The sequence below is a fragment of the Leptodactylus fuscus genome, chromosome 7 (genome assembly GCF_031893055.1).
Source record: "Leptodactylus fuscus isolate aLepFus1 chromosome 7, aLepFus1.hap2, whole genome shotgun sequence".
Taxonomy (NCBI): Eukaryota; Metazoa; Chordata; class Amphibia; order Anura; family Leptodactylidae; genus Leptodactylus; species Leptodactylus fuscus.
In genome coordinates, this window is record NC_134271.1 from 27,439,915 (window position 1) to 27,456,161 (window position 16,247).

A 16,247-nucleotide genomic window follows, 5' to 3' on the forward strand; every position below is an offset into this window, starting at 1 on the left:
CCCATCCGCGTTCTGGTGTTGGTTCCCTCGGCGGTACTGAATGGTAAAGTTGTAGGGTTGAAGGGCTGGCATCTGTCAGAAAATCCGGTGGATCCATGTTGGCTTCTCCCTGAGCTTGGCTTCGGGTCACTGCTCCCACAAAGTGGCACTGTAGATTTCCAACATCGTTGCCTAACAGAACATCGGCCGGCAGCCCGCTCATCACACCAATTGTGCATCGTTTTGGTCCATAACCATAGTCGAGTTCCACGGTAGCTTTAGGAATACGTCTTTGAGTACCCCCTGCCAACTTGATAGAAATGCCAGGACCCTCCTCTAGGGCCTCGGGTCGCACAACTCGGGGGTCCGCTACCGTTAGGAAAGCTCCCGAGTCCCGGAATCCAACAACTGTTCGGCCATCCAGTAGGACCTCCTGCAAGTGCTTCCTCTGAAGGTTTGCGGGATGTGTGGCGGAAGGCTGAATCCCATAGACCCCTGGAGGTGGAACAGATGTGTCATTCATGGAGTCATCTGGAAATGGGGCCAAACTTTCTGTCCTAGGAGTGGTTCCCAGGTAGTGAATAGGCCGGGATGCCACGGTGGCCCGTGCCCCCATGTTAACAGGGCAACTAGCTTGCAAATGTCCAGGCCGCCCGCACCCAAAACATCTGCGCTCTAGCATTCTTCCAGTAGGTCGTTGTCTAGGGACAGGGTTGTTCATAGCTGGAGGCCGATGGGCTGGGGCAGGGGTAGAGGGGGAATTGTAATCCTGAGGCCGGGCACGAAAGGTGGTTGGCTGGCTGAAGGGTGTCTGGCGGACTGTGGTAGTTTTCCGCTCCTCTGCAAACAACCTCTTCCACTGCGGCTTGATGGTCAGGCCCTCATCTGCAAGAGAAGCAGCTTGCTCAACTGTGGCTGGGTTCCGTTCCAGCACCCACTCACGGATCTCAGCGGGGCACTGGGAAAAGAACTGTTCCTTAAGTATGACTTGGAGGATCTTATCGACTGTGACAGCCTCCTCTCCTTCTAGCCAGCGCTTGCATGCTTGCTTCAACTTGTGGGCGAACATGTGGAAGGAGCTTCCCCCATTGTAAGACAAAGAGCGGAACTGAACTCGGTAGGTCTCTGGAGTGACTGCATAATACTTCTGCACCGCTCTTTTAATGGCCTCATAGTCCCGCTGATCACTAGGGTCCATGGCTCTGAGAGCTTCCGCAGCCCCATCCCGTAGGTGCCCCACCAGATACCGGACCCAATCCTTCTCTGGGACTTCCATCAGGCGGCACTGGTGTTCGAAGTCCTGAAAATATCCATCAACATCCCCAGCCGCTTCCTCAAAGGTCTTGAAGTGTTTATGGGAGACATATGGTGGTTCTCTCACTGTTGGGCTGGGGGTCGACGTTTGATTATAATTCCTCATAGTTATCTCAGCCATTCGCATTTCATGCGCCATTCTTTCCTTTTCATGCGCCATTCTCTGTTCCTCCTTCTCCGTTTCCTGAGCCCTCTGTAATGCTCTACTCCTTTGCTCTGCAGTTGCTCCTAGCCCCAGCACTGCCAACTCCTCCTCATACAAAACAACCCATCTGCTCTTTTGGGTCTGTACCTGCCACTCCTGTATCTCTACTGTCTCCTGGGGGCAGCCCTCCTCATGGTCGCTTTGCAGGGTCATCTCCTCCAGTGCCTCGATCAGTTGATCTTTCGTTCTTCCCTGGTAACTCAGGTTTAGTTCCCGGGCCCTTACTTGTAGACTTGCCATAGTCCAGTTCCTGTATTCTGAGGTTGTGGCTCCATTAATCGCTGGGCTGCTGTAGTCCATCTCGCTGTCCGCTGTTGATCCCACCGCTGCCAACCAGTTGTAACGGAGCAAAAGTATACGTCTTCCTCCGGATGGTCTTTTGAATCAACACGGACGCAAGAGGTCGGGAGACAACAGCAATTTATTGTAATCCACAAAGTTAGTAGCCGGCGGCGGTCACATCAACCGTAATAACAATAAGTCCACAGAAGTCACAATCCAATGATAGCTTTGGTTCCTTGGTCCTGTAACTAAATTCTGGCTCTCTGCAGAGCTGTGCACAGGCCGGCTAACACATACTAACTGCTAGCTATATACTATATACTAAACTGTTACACCTATACCTGGGGGTGGGAAGGGCTGAGCCACAGATCCTTCCCCCCTCACCTATGCCAAGGAGAGCAGACTCCCTGTCTACTATGGACAATGCACCATCCAACATCTTCTTGGAGACACTGATCAGATTATCTCCACCCATTGTCCTCACTAGTTAGAGGTATTTGCATACAATGTGCTAACACACTAGACCCGAATCAGCCAACTACACACTGATGTTTACAACAGGTTAGAGAATACATTCCACATGAAATATATATTACACATTGCCTATAGTATAGACTCTAACCATCCCGTGACAGTTACCGACTTCAACTCTGGTTTTAGAATAAATTATTTTACAGAATTTTTAACATTGTATAATATATTAGATGTATAGTTTGTAGCATATTTACTTCTAACCTTTTGGTCTAGTTCACATTCTGTCGTGGATTTCCGCTCCAGATTAGGACAAATGAATGGGCCTAGTGCGGAGGGTGGTGTCGCAAATCGGACGCCGTGGCTGAATCCGCCTGAACAAAAGGGCAACTCGCTTCTTTTTTCCGTGAGCGGGAACAAACCGCTCACGGAATAAAGAACATTAGCGGTCTACATAGACCTCTATTATGAGGGGGCGGTTTTTGAGGTGGATTCGGCATCAAAATCCCCCCCCCCCCCCTCTTGCCCCGTGTGAACTAGCCCTTTAATCTCAGAGCTCAGGATCTTTAGGGTCAGTTCACACGTGAAAACCGCCTAGCTTATTTGTGCGAGGTAAAAAACCTCGAGGAGTTTTTTTGACGCTGTTTTTTGCATTCCACGCGGTTTTTGACGAGGTTTTTGACGCGGTTTTCGCTAGCAGTTTTCGCTAGGGTTTTTTTTTCCTATATGTGCTATAGAAACTGCAGGCGAAAACCGCGCGGTTTTTTCGCCTCCCATTCACTTCTATGCAATTCTTCAGGCGTTTTCCGCCTGAAGAAAGGTCATGTCGCTTCTTCAGGCGGAAAACGCTAGGAGGAAAAAAAAAGCTAGTGGTCTACATAGACCACCATGTTAAAGGAGAGGTTTTTGAAGCGAATTCCGCTGTCAAAAACCTCCCCTTTGCCCACGTGTGAACTAGCCCTTACTGCTTCTGGCTGTCACCCGCTTATGAAGAAGTCGGAGTTGGAGAAAGAGTCAGAGTCGGGCTGTAAAGAAATGGCAAATAATTGGACTCCGAGTCGGTGGTTTGGCCTACTGAGTACTGACTCCACAAGTCTGGTTCCCAGAACAACTCCATGCAGATAAATAGACCTGATTTTCCGTCACAAAAATTTGACCAACAAATCTTCGACGTGTGAATATCCCCTTATATGGCTCTGAGTGGGCAGCACACTGGTTAGTGTCATGGGTGACATGTAGAGCATTTAGTGGGGCAGTCACCAGTCACAAGCCCCAGTTCTCATCATACAAAGAGCCCATACTAATAAATGTGGGCCACGTTGCGGCTGACTCTTTCCTGCCTGCAGAGCACATGATGACTAGCACCAGCCGTTCTGGCCATTCTATACTGTCTATACTGGCAGGAAGTGGGAACGTAAAAGTCATCATGTAAAAACACAACGTGCACCATCACTTCCTCAATACAGATATTACTGTGAGGGTGACTAAGCGGGGTCAGGGGATGTACAAGCAGCTAAGACAACAAAAGATTCCAGTAGCTCAAGTGACCACAGTGCCGGCCGCCTACAATAATACCAACAGTGATCTCCTCCATGAGGCTTTGGGCCTGTCATCTAAACATGTCACTGACGTGATGAAAATACTCATTATATTTCTGCTACTAACAACAATTACATTTTATGGAGAAACGTGTGATCGGCGTGAGTCAGAATAATCCGGCGCTATCTTACACTACATAACGACTTGACCTCATTTTCACTTTCTACCACTCCCACCATCTGAAATGAAGAACCTGAACCTCACGAGGCTCCGCGCTGCGGGACAAGTTCCTGACATGTTGTAATTGCTTATTATACAGCACTATAAGCCAAACGTAGTATCTGACTACAAGTGAAACCTCTCGAAACCCCTCTTTGAGAAGACCACCAAATATTAGCATTCAGGTCATATCCTTTGAGATGACCACCTCTCTAGAAGGCTACTTTTTAATGCAATCTTGAAGGTCACTGTATTTCCGGCAGTCCCTTGTATGACCATTCATATGGTGACACAAGTGACCCCATTTTCATGAACTCAGGGGACCCCGTAGCCAGACCTTCACAATTTATCCCCCATCCATTGGTTAGGGATCAGCTGTAAATCTAGTACAACCCCTTTAAAAATCCCATAAGGCAAACCTGTTTAGGGTACGTTCACATGTAGGAATCTGCATCAGATTCTGCTCCAAATTTGCCTCCCATTGTACCGTAAATTGTCTGTATTCCCAAAACTGAACACTGTCTAGGGACTTGGTCTCACAATATCATAGTCATATATGATGCTGTAAGTCGCTAAATTAATTTGTAGCTTTCATGCCCTGTTTGTAATACGCTGTTCACACCTGTGTGTTAAATTCATTGCTGATTTTGTTCATCATGATGGAAACCTAATGGATATCAATATATATAAGTGTCTATTAGGTATTGGCACCCCTCGTTCTTTTACGTCTCTAAGGGCTGGTTCACATGGAGTTTTTTGTGGGCAGATTTTGACGTGGAATCCGCTTGCAAAAAAGAATCCCACTCATTTCAATGGGAGCCGCTCGCTTCTTTTTCCCGCTAGCGATTATTTTCCGCTAGCGGAAAAAAAAGCGACATGCCCTATCTCGCCGCGGCGTGAGACTCACTCCCGATTAGGCCCATTAGGCGGGGTGCACTGCATCGCCATCCCGTCGTGGCTAGCTGCGTGAAGAGTTCACGCGGTGGAAAAGGTTTCCGTCGTGTGAACATACCCTAACCCAGATGTGAACAGGGCCTTATACTACGCTGACATTTGCGCTGTCCATTTCTTGTCTCTTCTAGGTCCAGCAGCGGTTTGGGGAAAATACTGGACACAAATGGATCCCAAAGGACCCTAATGAATATAATGGCGTCAGCTTTTTATTTCACGATAATCGCCATACGATAAAGTCAGGCTTGCAGGCGGTTTCTGACAATCGTCTTACACTAGTCTGGCAGAAAATCTTTTGTCCATCATTTCTTAAGGAGGCATGTCAATGACGTCATACTGTCATCTGGTGGCATGACGTCACACATGTATACATCTAGCATGATAAGACGTTTATAGGAGTGCGAGGTAATGTCAGCCCAGCCATGAGACAGGGGCAGGGCCCGCACATAGACATGGCCATGTAGTCTGTGAGGACACAGGATGTCTCCTAAGAAAGGGACAGCTGGAATAAGGAACACCCGGGACAGCTGCAACAGCCAGGGGAAGAGACAGCCCAGGAGGAGGGGGCGTCTCTTTAAGAGGCGGAGGAGAGGGAGGAACTGGGAGAGACGGACAGAAACAAAGGAGAAAGAGAGACATACAGGAAGGGAAAGAGACGGCATCTGGACCCGGGGAGTGGAGTCCACGTGGGGGAGAGACAGCAGCACTGCACGCTATGGAGAAGACTGCTGACTGAACTAGAGACTGTCATATCGCGTGGAGTCGGGATAACTGCAAGAAGAGACACTTCTGACAAAGACTGTCCATTGTATTGTGACTGATGGAGGGAGTCTCAGTGAGTGTCCCCCGGCAGTGAGCACTCTCTTCTCCCGGTGTCACTGTCACTTTTGCGTTCTTTGTCTGCCCGGCTGTCACTTGACCTCGCTGTCTTCCCCTGAGCTGTCTTGACACTTTCGTGGACTGTCTCTTGTCCCCCTTGGCTGTCTCATGGCCGCCCTCAGTAGCCCTGGCTCCGGCCCCCATGCCACTTCCCCCCGGGTCTACTTCCAGTCCCCAGGAGAGACCACACAGGAACCGGAGAGACGACACCCGGGCAAAGTGACAGTCAAGTATGACCGCAAGGAGCTAAGAAAGAGACTGAGGCTGGAGGAGTGGATCCTGGAGCAGCTGGTGGGGCTGTATGACTGCCAGGTGAGGGCACATCTACCCGCCCCTCATGGGGCAATGTCTCCTAATACTGGAGCTAATCCCGTGCAGAGGAGTCAATGAGATTATAGCTGGGACAATAGAGGAGACCGTCTGGGTGGGCACCAGTGTTGAGTTAATCTGGCCCGGGCACCCATCTTGTCACTCCAGGGCAGGGTGTGAGCTGGCAGCGTGCTCCGATGCCACCGTGAGTCCTAGGAACAGCTGAGGACACCTGTCACCAGCATGTGACGGCCATAAATCGGAAGACATTGAGGCGGGCTGGTATCTTAAAGTCATATGTACGAGAAAGTGAGCCCAGATTATATAGGATTACAATCCGCGCTAGATTATAATCTGGGTATTGTTACACTCGTCCAATTATGTTCATAATGTGACAAAGTGTAGACTATATACTGTATATACTGACTGCAAGCGTAACTAATACTATCAGTCGGGGAAGTGACCTCATCCTGTTGGGGCGGGAATCACGAAATCCCAGCTTTCCATACAAAATCCATCAGCAGACTACGTCGACGTGTGTTCACACTAGTGGCAGAAATCGGATTTCTGTCGCAGGGTTGCAGTTTTAACTGAGGTTTCTGCTACGAGAAATGCGGTTTTGTAATTTGTGAAAGGAATATGTGGCGAAATCCGGGTGAATGTTCCACCATGTGAACAAAGAATTTTGGATTTGCCCCTTTACTAGATGTATATAACGCTTGTATTACCGTATATTATTTTACTATGGACACATTAAGTCCCAGTTTATAGTATCTTTTCGTGTGTTGTTCCTCAGTTATTCCTCCTGGAAATTTAGGATGAAACGTACAACTGGGTATTACCATTCACCTAGTCAAAGGCAGGGCTTTCCGGTCAGAGATGGAAAAAGTTACTGACTCAGCTTTAAATAAAATTATGAATTATTTTTAATTAGATTATACAATTAATAATACGGTGTAATTAGATACATCATTTGTTACATTTGCACTTTCATTGGAATCCAATTGCTGGTTTTTTACTGAATGGAAGAATCTTTTCCGCCTGTGACTGAAGGAGTCAGAGTCGGACTATAGGAGTCAGAGTCGGTGGTTTAGCTTAGTCTGGGACTGTCAGCAGTGATAGGACAGTGTCAGATCATATAGTGAGACTCGGTTGTCAATTTATTCAGAGATTTCCAGGAAGAGTAACAGAGGGGCATCACAATGATCCTCCTGATCACTGGGGTACCTGGCGATTGGGCACATACCCCCTGTCCTGTGCATAGGAGAGGTGTCCATACCAGGACAACCCCTTTAATTATTTTATTATGATGCCAGGGTTGTCAGCTTTATTCCGACTCCAACTCCACAGCCCTGTCACCTGTTACGGAGAGGAATATGGCTGCCCTGTATTAGATTGTGGTATTTTTAGGCTTGGCATCGGACACTGGCACCGGGCACATGTCATTTAGAAGTAATTATCAGGATCATCCTCTTGCTGGAGGGTTCACTGGGTTCCACACAAGCCTCAGTGTTCTGGCGTAGATGGGTGATAATGTGGCGCATCTTTGGCGCAAGGCCCGACGTATGTAATATAACTCACACCAGAAAATTGGCGGGCGTTATACAAGAAATCCGCGCCAGTTCCTGAATGATAGACCTCTATATTCTGGTGCTCGCGCATGCGCCTGATTTATTATGAGGCCGGAGCCACTTGATATTTCTTGCGGGCCCCGCACCATTCGAGGGGCTTTATTAAGAAATGCCAGTCTTAGTGAAACACCCGTAACCCTTTTGAAGTCTCAGAGTGAAAGGTCCATCTCTAATAGAGCTGCACTATTACAAACCACCGTGATGTATTGTAATGTCACCACAGAGCAACCATGGGGTATCCCTATGAGAAACAAGGTGGTGGGCCGACTTATAACGTTCTCTAAGGCACCTTGCAGATGACCGTCAGCCAGGATAGCGCAGCGTCGGCCCATGATCCGCGTCCGGGCCACAATTCAGGATAGGTTGTATTCCTGTCCGGTTTTGCGGCCATGCTTCCGCAGCCCCCATTCATTGAATGGCATCAGTTCAATCATGGCCGCCCGCGCACAGTAGTATGCACGGGGCCTAAACATAAGGCCACACTTAGCGTAAACGCCATGTTGCGGTCCATGTTTTCCATTGGTAATGTCTATGAGGATTGTGATGTGACTGTTTTTATATACAGGGGCCGTGCTGTGTATACAGTGTACGCTGCACTTTGCTCCGTCCTTGGATGTTTAGGTGCCAGGTGTATCACTATAGTCTTTGGCTCCTACGTGATGGATTTGTGCCATACATGCCAGATCCTCCTGTATACATTAGTGTTAACCTGTTGTTCACACCTACGTAATACTGCCTGATATGTTTACGTATAACATTCCCTCCTGTGGGGCTATATACAGTATTATACACAAGGATCCTGTATACTCTAGTGGCCGCAGCCAGGAAGATTCTTAACCCTTATGTTTAATATGCAGCGGTCGGGCTAACTCTGCTACATCTGTAGCCCATGTGGTCATCTGCAAGAGCTCTGCCTAGTAAGTCGAAGGGAAAGAGGTTGTAAAGTTGGGATAATCCCTCCAATAGAATGCAGAACTTTCCCTTATTTGACCTATATCATGTTATCATACGCTGACCAGCCATAACCTTAAAATAATATTAGTGGACAGGTCCTCCTTGAGTTGCAAAAATAGCTGTGACCCGTTGAGACTTTAAAGGGGTTCTGCAGTTTTTCAATACTGATGTCCTATACTTAGAGTAGACATTTGGGACTCTTGGGACCCCGCAGATCAGCTGTTTTCTCATGCTGGTGCAGATGCAGTGTGCAGCTTGCGTCTGTACAGGTGATCTGCGAGGGTCCCGGTAGATGTCCTATCCTAAAAACAGGACACCGCTTTTGTAAAGCCTTGGAAGTTGTCCTGTGCTATCCGGCACCAAGACGTTGGACTTGAGGCTAGGGGTACACAGTGAATGGCCACAACCAAAGATCGCCGCCTTGCGTTGTGATTTCATTCATTAAAATGAATGAGAGCCACATGGGGACCGTGAAGGTGCCACGACCATGACTTCTACTTGCAAAAGAGTCAAACATTGCCATAGTCAGGGCACCCTGGGGTCACAATGTGACACTTTTCACTACCATGGTCTTGCTCATATGCATCGCTTGAATTGTGGTACTTGTTTTCCTAGTGTTCTCCGTTCCTGGTGGTATGTCCACAGGTAGGTGATCGGACTTCCTACCCCTGACCCCCACCTACCATGCACGACCCCCTTCATACAGGACACAATGCCCCTGTTCATACACATCGCTTGTATTGTTGTACTACTATTACTGTTCTCTCCATCCATGGTAGCATGTCCAAGCCTGACATCAGTGTAGGTGATCAGACTTCCTACCCCTGACCCCCACCTACCATGCACGACCCCCATCATACAGGACACAATGCCCCTGCTCATACACATCGCTTGTTTTGTTGTTTTTAATGATCTCTCCCATGCAAAACTTGTCCTAGTCATCGCCCTATACTTCCCCATACGTCCTGGAGCCTGCGGACAACCCCTTCTAGGTATCTGTCAGGGAACTTGGTTGCGAGCACCAGTAATGTAATGCAGTCACACATTGCTAACCATATGACTATGACGGTGTGTATGTCCGGTCACACATGATGTCTGGGTATTTCGGGGCTGTACAAGTCTCATCAGGACACATTTTCTGACTGTGAATATGTAATAAGTGTTTTTACGCTGTAAAGCATCGAGTAGTCACATCCCCGGCATCACGTTCACAGTCTACACTTCACACTGTGTACCAGACAACAATGAATAATGCATTTTTCAGCTGATGAAACGAATGTAGTCATTGAACGACACAAAGGGGCCCTATGGGCTATAGGACTGAGCTGGTATGGCGGTGTAACTTGTACAGGCAATCCCTTGTACTTCACATTCTGTGGCGAACCCCTGGTTATTGGTTACATCCCCTGCTCCGTTCAGGAAGAGAAAGTCCTGCGTGCACCGTTCTTGCAGTCATGTGACTATGGGACACAATGGGGGTCAGAGCCAAAAATAAAAATTCCTTGCAGTTGACCTGCACCAAGCAGCAGGACGATGGCACCTGGGCGATAAAATCCGGTTATTCCTGAGATTTACTAGCTTAAATTCTAGGCAGCCGCTAATCTTTAGCCAGACATATTTGGGGATTCTTCATAGCGTGGTCTCCGACTACCCCAGAGTTGACTCATTGCCACTCAGACCACAAGAACTCGCGTAGCTATTGGTGGTGGCAGCTGTAGCGGGTTAGCTGCATAGATGTGAATTTACTGTGACTCATCCTCTAGCCTCACCACATCAAGCCCTACATATTGCAGGGTATGACAAGAGCCCAGAACTGTGTACATATCATTATATTCCTCGTCCACGTAACTGCTCATTTAATGGGAATGTCATGATAGAAAAGTGTGACTTCTTATACTGTATATTACCAGATTTTATTTGCTTACATAGCACCAACATATTCTACAGCGCAGTACTTTTGCAGATTATATCAATCACCTGCCCCCCCCCCCCAATGGTGCTTATGGTATAATGTTCCTATCACACATATACTAGGGTCCAGTTGGAGGAAACTAAGGCTACGTTCACACCTGTGTTGGAGTTTATTTGGAGACTTTTTCGCCCAGCGGTTATAGTTAATGGGGTCCACATGTGACCCTTGTTGTGGAGGTCTACCTATGCGTTGTTCTGATCCTCCAATGGACCAGAACAATAGATATGATCACACTAGTATTGGCTCTCTGTGCAGGGAGGCAAGCAGCGTTTTTCTCTCCGTATTTTTTGCCCTTTTTGCGCAGAAACCACTAAACCATTATAGTCTATGGGGTCCGCGGGTTTCTGCTTTTTTAAGCGGATTAGGTTTCCATTTGGGGGGTATCTCCAGCGACACCTCCATCTTCCTCAGGAACGGCCTATCTGCGCGTCTTCTTCCGGAGCTGGATTCAAACTTCTACACATGCGCAGTCGGCTCTGCCATCGGGCCTCAAGCAGAGCCGACTGCGCATGCCTGCCTGGTGTAAGCGGCCATTTTCTTGTGGCCGCTTACATAGCAAGCTGGGTTAAGCGGCCAAAAAAAATGGCCGCACGCATGTGCAGTCAGCTCTGCCTTATTCCTGATAGCAGAGCCGACTGCGCATGCGTAGAAGTTTGAACTCAGCTCCGGAAGAAGATTCGCAGAGAAGCCGTTCCTGAAGAAGTTGGAGGCGGCGCTGGAGATTTCTCTCGTAGCATTGAGGACGCCCCCAGTGCTGCGAGAGAACTCATTTGCATACAAATGAAAACTGGAATTTCTACCGAAGGGCAGCGCAGATTTCACCATTTGGTCACCATTTGGTCCTAGTCTAATTCCTCAGCAGGATCCTGCAACTTCTAGTATAGATTTACAGGCGGGGGGGGGGGGGATTTCTGCTGCCTATAACAGAGGAACAGAAAGGAGGATTTCACAGAAAGGAGCCACAATCTGTAAATGGTACATTACAATGTTAGTTACACGAATGGTGCCAGAATATCAAGTTGTTCAGAAGTTTCGGTACGCTCTGAGGTTTATACGTCCCATATGTTTGTCCTTACAGGAAGAAGAAATCCCAGAACTGGAAATTGATGTGGACGAATTATTAGATATGGAAACTGATGAACAGCGGGGAGAGAGGGTGAAGGTGAGTGGTCAGTCTATAGTGTGACCTGTGTCCTATATATTCCCAGCTGCCTGACATGACCTACTTGTGTTGGTTCTTTTGCAGGAACTTCTTATTGATTGTTACAAACCAACCGAGGTGAGTGTCTGTCTGTATATGTTATGTCTATAGATGTACTGGAATACTATGAAACTGGTGTTTACAGCATTGCGTGTACCTTTAAGAAATGCTAGAAAATATAACTGGGAAGTATTCTGTCCACCTCCGTTACCTTGATCATGCTGCATTATTAGGGCAGAATATGGTGCTGATTTTTGAGGAAGATTCCACCCAGATTCTGTCGCCCATTGTTTTCCGAAATTTGAGCAGTCCACCCGGTGACTGATTCCATTCATCTGGGCCTAACCAGTAGCACAAAACCAAGGCTCTGCCACTGCAGGGGCGGAAATGAAGAGGAATTTAAGGCTGTTATCCACCTGAAATGCCCCTTAAAGGGAGTCTGTGGCGTAGCTGTAGGGGTGCTGCAAGACTTTGGAGTACCCCAATGGTTCTTCTGTCACATAAAATATACTATACTAAATGGCATATGGCAGATACAGATTTTGCACTGGGGCACAGGAGCTTCAAGTTATGTTTCTCCTTGTAGAGGTGATTCTATAGTTTCCAAATACACCTCTTTTATTCAGGTTTGGGGCCCTGTTTTATGTAAATCACCATTTTATTAATATACAAATGAAGGGAAAGTGCCTTGCCTGGGAATCTAGAGCCAAGACCAAATCCCAGGCATTGCCCTCAAAACACTTTTCCTATTAGGGTAAGTTCACACAGGGTTTTTTGGATCGGAACCTGAGGTGGAGGCCACCTTAGGTTCCAATCCAAAAACCAGGTAGCCGCGACTGAAAACAGCGCACTCTGCTCCAGATTAGGCCCAATGAATGGGCCTAGTCCGGAGGAGGGAGTGTCTTCATGCCGAACCGCGACAGTGGGGTACAGATACCTTCATTGACCATACACATTAGGTCTTTCCTACGTCTGCTATAACTAAGATATAGAATATCCTTTGACAACAAAAGGATTGGGCATATTTAAATCCAGCATGTTCTATCCTTGTTTTCTCTGCCATTGTGGGGAAATGTGGCCAGTCCTGCTGAAATCGGCACCTTTAGTGGTGTGCCATTGTATGGGCCATTTATATATTTATATAGGTGTACCATATCTATCCTTAAATGCGGACTCCTTTAGGCCCATATGGCGTAAACAGCACAGCGTTTCACAGTCCCTGCAAAGTGGATGGGATTCTGTTGAATCCCATTCGCACATTGCAGGAAAAATACATGCAGTGGATACGCGGCGTTTTCCAAAATCGCACCATGTCAATTATACCTGTGGAAATGCCGGCGGTTTCCCTATAGGTATAATGGAAGCAGAAAGCACAGCAGGAAAAACCACCATGTGTTGCCATAATGCTTTTTTTTGCTGCGGCCTGCTACATAGGGCCTTAGTGTCTCCTCATGACTGAGGTCCTCCATTGCTCCTTTTCCAACTCTAGAACATCTTTCCTATGAACTGGTGCCCAGAACTGAATGGCACACTCCAGATGGGGCCGCACCAATGACTTATATAGTGGTAATATTACATCCTTGTCCCGTGAGTCCATACCCGTTATCATACATGACCATATCCTGCTGGCTTTCTAAGCAGCTGACTGGCATTGTGCTGTTATAAGACCAACAAGTACACCCAGGTCCTTCTCCACCAGTGACTCTCCTAGGACATATGTGACATGCAGATTATTATTACCCAGATGCAGAACTTTGCGTGTAACATGTGTAGCACACGTAATATCCCGTAACCCTGTACACGTCACTTGAGAGAGGCCGCTCCGATACTCCTGGTAGAACTCATTACCGCTTTCTTATGTGAAATTGACGGTAACCTTTGCTGAATAAGAGAGGCCATTTTAACTTCAGTCTCTAAAAAAAATATTTCAAAGGAAACAGTGGTTGGGCCTGCTAAATATTGTGCTCATCCTGAGCGCCATTGTAGTCAATGGAATCCTGCCAGAAAACTGATGTCATTGCCTTGATAAATGTTCCTCGTGTCTGTACCGTCGCTTTCCTTTTTCAGTCTACAAAAGCATTGACTGTTCTCCAGTTATCAAAAAAATTTGGCAAATACATGAAATGAGGTAAGATAGCAACTAAAGAAAAAATATTACCCTTACCCATCTCGCCCCTTCAACCCTTTCAGCGCCATGCTGCTATTACACACATATACACATCACCTTTGTAACCAATTCCTGGTGTCAGCAGTATACGGCATAAGACCACCGAGACCCATCACCGTATATAACTATATATGCTTAGGATAGGCCATCAGTAGATTTCTGAAGGTCTGACGCCTGGGACCGCTGCAGATCAGCTGGCTCCCATTTATGTGTACAACGCTCACTCATACATACATAGTGCAGAGGCTGCTTTAGATGCTGCAGATAAGCCATATAAAAGTCTATAGGGCATCGCTTGAGTACCAAAGCCACCTCCATATTTTGTATGGCAAGTTAGAAGCAGCGTGTACTCATTACTGGGAGCTACATTGCAGTTTTAGCTGACCACCTCTCTGTTGTGTGACTCTAGAGTCGGCCCTTTGAAGTGAATGAGCCATACACAAAGTGGGCACAGCAGTCAGTTTATCATCAGGGGTGTCGGACTCCCACAGGTATGATATTGACCACCCTGAGGATAGGTCAGTGAGGTTGAGATGGTCAATGAGAGGTTGGTTTGTGCTGCAGATTTCACAGGGTTTCCCATGCGGCTAGCCTGAGTTTCAACCTTTGCATTGCAGAGCGGGTTAACCATTAACAATTCCACCATGGTTGTTGTGCTAAAACGTGCAGCTTTGTTCTAGGTTGGGAGGCCTACGTTCTGCCAGATCATAGAGAAATATAAGTACTAGGTTGTCCATATTGTGCACGTGATACTAACTGCGGTCCTTCACCACACAGGCCTTTATATCTGGATTACTGGAGAAGATACAGGGAATGCAGAAGCTGAGCACTCCCCAGAAGAAGTGACGGACACACTGAGACGATCCAAAATGGCACCTCTCTATCATCCTGGTAGCAGTGCAGTATCGCAGGGTCACGGGCTCCTCCTGCACCCACAGAGTGTGTGTGGCTGTTCGCAGCCTGTATCTGGACGTGTGATGCAGGGGAACCTTTTTTTTATATGACTATTTTGTAGAAATCTTTTTTTAACTAAATAAAATGTAATTAAGTGTTCTGATATCAGCGTCCGCTCTTACTGCTCCCGATCTACCGTGTCTGCTCTCCCTTATTCATTGTCACAACAAACCTACCTAGTCTAATGTCTCGCGAGGCCACTGCCTGGTGACAACACCCGGGAGACTTGCAGAAGATGATGCGTGGTAAACAGAAGTGCGACACGTCACCCAGTTACTCAAGTGCAGCGAAGGGCTTGTGCCAAGGCCACTAGAAAGTACATTGACTATACATGCTTATTCCCAGAAAAATACATTGAAGCACCGGTCATGGACATGGCTATAAAACTTCTAATTTTATAATGCTATTTTTGGCACAAAAACCATAAAACAGGCGAGGAAGGAAGAGCGTCTTGTGCAGCGGCACCAAATACATTATGCAACAGGCACAGTCTCCAAACTGCAGAAATGTTAATGCTTACTAGAGTCTCCAATTACGATTAGCACTTGTTCACACAGGTTGTAGGTATAAAAGTTTCTGCTTCTGGCTCCTCTTCTCTGTGTATCGGCTGTTGTGAACGCTGATCATTGGGGGTCCTGGTTGTTAGACCCCCGCTGATCTGATATCCATGTTCTATCCCATAGGTCAGGGGAGGGCAATTAATTTTCCCATGGGACCACATGAGAAATTGCAACGTTTCTAGAGGGCCATGCGCGCCGCGGCAAATTTAGCTCCACCCACTTCTCCGCTGACTCTGCCCATTCTCAATCATCTTTCCATGTGCCCCCACAAAGTATAATCCTCCTACAGTCACTCGTACATTATACGTCCCCACATTTTAATGTTCCCCTCCAAATGTCCCACAGTATTAAGTCCCTCTCCTGGTGCCCCAGTATAAACTAGCAGAAACTAGAGGGGACATTACACTGGGGCAGCTGGAGGGGGATTAAACATTGGGGATAGTTGGAGGGGGACATTAAACTGGGGGCAACTAGAGGAAGACATGCCCCCCTCCAGCTACCCCCCATGGTTTAATATCCCCCTCCAGCTGCCCCAGTTTAATGTCACCCTCCATCTGCCCCCTAGTTTAATGTCCCCCCTTCATGTGCATTCAGTGTAACTGCCCCCCTACATCTGCCCCTAGTTCCCCCCTCTTGCTCACACATGCTGTCTCTTCTCTC

At 47.4% G+C, this 16,247-nt stretch overlaps 1 protein-coding gene across 1 annotated transcript; it reads left to right on the forward strand.

The window, feature by feature from the left end:
• The first annotated feature begins 5,535 nt into the window (after positions 1 to 5,535).
• PPP1R14B (protein phosphatase 1 regulatory inhibitor subunit 14B) lies at positions 5,536 to 15,130 on the forward strand. The gene is made up of 4 exons (XM_075280519.1): positions 5,536 to 6,151; positions 11,784 to 11,867; positions 11,952 to 11,984; positions 14,851 to 15,130. The coding sequence occupies exons 1-4, from the start codon at positions 5,948 to 5,950 to the stop codon at positions 14,917 to 14,919; spliced, it is 390 nt and encodes a 129-aa protein (XP_075136620.1). The 5' UTR covers positions 5,536 to 5,947; the 3' UTR covers positions 14,920 to 15,130.
• Positions 15,131 to 16,247: the final 1,117 nt, after the last annotated feature.